The sequence below is a fragment of the Grammomys surdaster genome, unplaced genomic scaffold (genome assembly GCF_004785775.1).
Source record: "Grammomys surdaster isolate TR1022 unplaced genomic scaffold, NIH_TR_1.0 97, whole genome shotgun sequence".
Taxonomy (NCBI): Eukaryota; Metazoa; Chordata; class Mammalia; order Rodentia; family Muridae; genus Grammomys; species Grammomys surdaster.
Window position 1 is genome coordinate 8975539 of NW_021604576.1, and position 4581 is coordinate 8980119.

The following is a 4581-nucleotide window of genomic DNA, read 5'->3' on the forward strand; positions in this document are numbered from 1 at the left end:
TGGTGTGTGTGCATATGAAAGTACAATGTATGATGGTGTGTGTGCATGTGAAAGTACAATGTATGATGGTGTGTGTGCATATGAAAGTACAATGTATGATGGTGTGTGTGCATATGAAAGTACCATATGAAACCCATTACTTTGTATGATCAACTCTGCTATGTTTCCGTTAATTTTATCATAGGATTTTCTTTCATTCTCAAATACTAGAATCCTTAAAGTAAGGATTTTAAAATAAGGAATCTGTTAATTCAGGGTAAAGCGATAGTGATTGTTTCTGTCATTGTTGTTGGATTATGGGTGTTAAATGACATACTTGCCTCACTGAGACCCTGCTGTATGTCGAAAGCAGAGTAAGATGCTGTGTTTCCCCACCTTCTAAGAGTTTATAACCTAGCAAGAATGAGGGAGAACAAGTGTATAAATAATGCAAGCTATGCAAGTCTATTTTGCTGGTGCCCAGGGGCGTGGGAGGCAATATAAGGAGCACCTTTCTTTTAAAAGTTATTAGACACTTTGAAGATAGCATTCAAAAGTGAATAGGAAATGAAGTAGAAGAAGGAGCGTGAAAAAGAAGCATGGAACATGACGGTACAGGTTGTCCCCGGGAAGTAGCCAGTCTGACTTGACCTGGTGTGTCAGCATATGGCCTCATTCCTGCAGAGTCTAAACTGAGTGAGGAGACTTAAGGTAAAGTCAGAGGACTCTCATTGACGGGTTAGTGAGCTTTAGAGATAAGGTGTAGCTCAACTAGAAAGGAAGAGCCCAAAATCCCAGAAGTCTGGTGTTAGAATACTCCATTTAACAAAAGTCAAAATGTAGTAATATCTAATATTGGGTGATTTTTCCAAGTTTTTTAATTCATAGCATGTAGTGTGTCTAGCATTGCTTTAAAGTAGAAGATATGTAGTCAAGATAGAGTGGACCCTGCCTTGATGGAGCTAGCTAACTGAGCGTAAAACTGTGTCTTCTGTGGTTAATAGAACAAAAGTGCCAAGTAGCTTGGAATCATAGGATGGGGAACTTTGGTCTAATTAAAATTTAAATCTCTGATTTTCTGCATTTGTTAGGGAACACAGCTTCTAATTGGCAGGACTAAGAAATAGAAAGTAGTTACCATTCGGGGTGAAACCAAACAAAACTATACAGCAAACTGAAGAGTGGAGTTGAGGTTCTCTGATCTCACTTAATTGAAGCCCATTTAATATAAATTATTATGAAGATACAGTTTTATCCCTTAGATCCCATGCTTAGAAGCTACAGTCAGACCTCAGAGGGATTAGAACAGCTATCAAAAGGCACAGAAGCTATTTTCTTTCCTTCTCCCTCTCTCTCTCTTTTTTTAAATTAAATCTTTGATCATGTTTCTCTTCCTCAACTCCTCCAAAATTCTTCCCACATTCCTACCTACCCAACTTATGTATTCTCTCTCTCTCTCTCTCTCTCTCTCTCTCTCTCTCTCTCTCTCTCTCTCTCCCTCTCTCTCTCTCTCTCTCTCTCTCTCTCTCTCTCTCTCTCTCTCTCTCCTTCTCCCTCCCTCTCTTCCTTCTTCCCTCTCTCTCACTCACTTGTTCACTAAAAACAAAACAAAATCCCCACAAAAACAAAAATAAAAAAATAAGCAAAACACCAATTAGACGAAAAAGAATGCTAAAATGAACCCAAAAGTTCACAAACAACTTGGAGTCTGTTTTGTATTGACCCACTACTCCTAAGTATGGGGCCTGCCCTGAAGTGTGGATATACTCAGTGGACACTCCATTAGAGGAAACTGATTTCCCTTTGCAGTAGGTATCTGTTGCAAATATCTTGAGCCTGCGTGTCCTCATCTCCCTCTCAGTATTGGACCCCACTAAGCTTGAACCTGTGCAGGTCTTGAGTGTGCTGCCACAGTCGTTCCCTTTCCTGTCCTACATGGTCCTCCTACCCCTGTCCACTGTACCACATCAGTGTGTACTCGCAAAGATAGCTGCTTCCCTCCTGCTTATGCCTGTTCTCTTCTCATAAAAGCCATCCGTGCTGCCCTGGGCACACAGCCAAACACAACAGTGCCAGCCCAGCTTTCTATGTCCTTGAGCATTGGTATTTATGGACAGTGGAGGCTTTGCCAAATCCCAATTCCAGGGGAAATCTGGGCAGGTTTAGCTTAGAACCAGGTGCAGACAGGTGGCAGGACATTCCTTATAATCACAGCTCTGGATACCATGAGAGTAATGGGTGTGGAAAGGACTTACACAGAATGAGGTTTGTGTTATCTTGGCCTGGGAGTGTAGATTAGTATAGAACACTTGCTTAGTGTACACAAGGTTATAGATTTGAACCCCAGCACTATAGAAACAATGACCCAGATCCTAATGCCTTTGTCAGTAGATATACATATGTGTTATGATGGTGATTCTTTCCTCCAGAAAAACTGTAATTAAATCAGGATGTATTTTGTAAAGAGCATCTCTTAGACTCATGAGACATTTGGTATTTACTAAGTGCCTTTTGTGTGTTAGATGCCTTTCATAATTTATGAAATTTACCTTCCAACTGGATGTCCTATGATACTCCAAATTGAACACAGGCAGAAGTCACTTGTCACCCTTGATCTGCCTTCTAGTCACCCACTATAAGACACAGTTTTGCTGGGTCATTTGTTTTATGCCCTGGTCAGTGACACCCTACATCAGATGTGTCCTGCCCGTTGTTCCTTTCCCAGGCCTGAAACAGGTTTTTGAGACTGCTAGGATAGTTGCTCAGTCATGATTGGAAAGTGAAATATTAGCATCACTGCCTAATGGGTGCCACACAGCTTGCCATGAGTTAAGTAAGGTGAGATGTGCATATCCTTTTGCACTGGGGTAATGAAGTAAGAGAGGGGACAGTGAGGAGCACTAAAGTAGCAAGGGAGGCGATGGATAGAAGAGAATTGGCAAGGTTCAGATTCCCACCGTGAAGATGTCTGAGAATATTAAGTTTTACTTTTGTTCAGCAAAACCATTTAACATAATGTATTTTGTTTTTAAAAGTTTATCTATTTTACAAAAGTTGAAAATAAAAGCAAACGAGCTCATTATCTGGATTTTGTCTATAAGTGCTTTGTTTTTTTTTGTTTTTTTGTTTTTAAACAGGAACAAGAATGGTAAGTCCAGCATCCTTGAGAAAACTCCTGGAATCTTGCAAAGACCTTACCCTCCTTGATGTGTCCTTCTGTTCCCAGATTGATAACAGGGCTGTGTTAGAGCTCAATGCAAGCTTTCCTAAAGTATTCATAAAAAAGAGTTTTACTCAATGAGTTCATACCTGTTATGTCACTGAAATCATGATTTGGTGGCTTTTTTTTTTTTGGTGGGGGTAGCTTTTTTTGTTTGTTTAGTTTTTATAATAGTGAGAATTAAGACGTTTATAGAATTTAAAGGAAAATGTAAAATTATCCATTGAATCAAGTAAAAATGTATAGAATGCTCTTTAAAATATTACAGGCACTTTTCTTTAGGAATGTATGAATCACTGATGTTATTTCCCATTATGTTGATCAGTGGTATGCTTTAATTAGTAATTGTATGTTAAAGGAATGATATGGAAATATTCTAATTTATTTTGTGGGAATACTTTGAAAAATAAAGTCATCGTCATATTTATGAAAAATAAAGTTGATTTTACACATCTTTCTTTGTAAAGAATCATTATTAAGTGTTATGAGCTGGCAAGTGTTTCGTTTGTTATACAAATTGGGAGATCCAGTTGAGAATGGGAACACTGAAATTAAAGTTCAGCATCACAGTGTTTACCTAGTGCTAAAGCACCAAAAAAGTAAGTGGAAAAAAAAATCAGTTGGAGAGACTCATTTAAATATAATTGTTTTGTTGTTGTTGTCGTCATTGTTTATTTACATTGAGACAAGGCTTTCCGTGTATCCCAGGCTAGCCTCAAACCCGGCATCATCAGGCTGCTCTTGCTTCTAAATGAGATTGCTTTCGCTGACATATTAATTGTTCAGCTGGAAACTTAGTACTTTTACCACTTCTACCTGCATTTTTCTTTGACTGCTGGATGTAGAAAAACATAGGCATGTTCAAGTATAAGATGTCAACTACTAACTGAAGTAGTTTTCCAACTGCTGAACAGGTGCCTTACAGATAAGCCTTGGAGACTTCAGGCTTCTCAGTTATATGGGTAACAACATATATATGGATTTCATTTATATTTTTCTACAATTCAAAACTTAAGTAATTAGAATTCAGCTGTAGTTCAGGGTCAGGAGGAGGAGAGGGGAAATTTGTTACATAATGAATTTATTGAATTCTCCTCTTTAGAAAGTAGACAAAAAATGCTTTGTGGCATTCAGGGATTCTGTTAACCCTGCAGTATAACAGAGTTTTTCTACCCAACACAGAAATGTGATATTTTAACATCCATGTGCCCTGCAGTAATTCGGTAGGTTTGTGCTGTTTGATTATCCGCTTAATTGTAATATAATTTCATATGCCATTTCTGTGTTTGAACTGCCTGTTTCTCATTACTCTTTAGCTGAATAAGGCCAGCTAGTAGCTACCATGTTGGACTTGTGGATGAAGAACAGTCTTATCATTACAA

At 38.4% G+C, this 4581-nt stretch overlaps 1 protein-coding gene across 4 annotated transcripts in view; it reads left to right on the forward strand.

The window, feature by feature from the left end:
- Nucleotides 1-3665, forward strand: part of Fbxl4 (F-box and leucine rich repeat protein 4) — an 81869-nt gene extending 78204 nt beyond the window's left edge. For all 4 annotated transcript variants that reach the window (XM_028780864.1, XM_028780851.1, XM_028780848.1 and 1 more), the window contains one exon: nucleotides 3117-3665. In XM_028780864.1, coding sequence (XP_028636697.1) covers nucleotides 3117-3280 — 164 coding nt within the window. In that variant the 3' untranslated portion in view covers nucleotides 3281-3665. The remainder of the gene's footprint in view (nucleotides 1-3116) is intronic.
- Nucleotides 3666-4581: the final 916 nt, after the last annotated feature.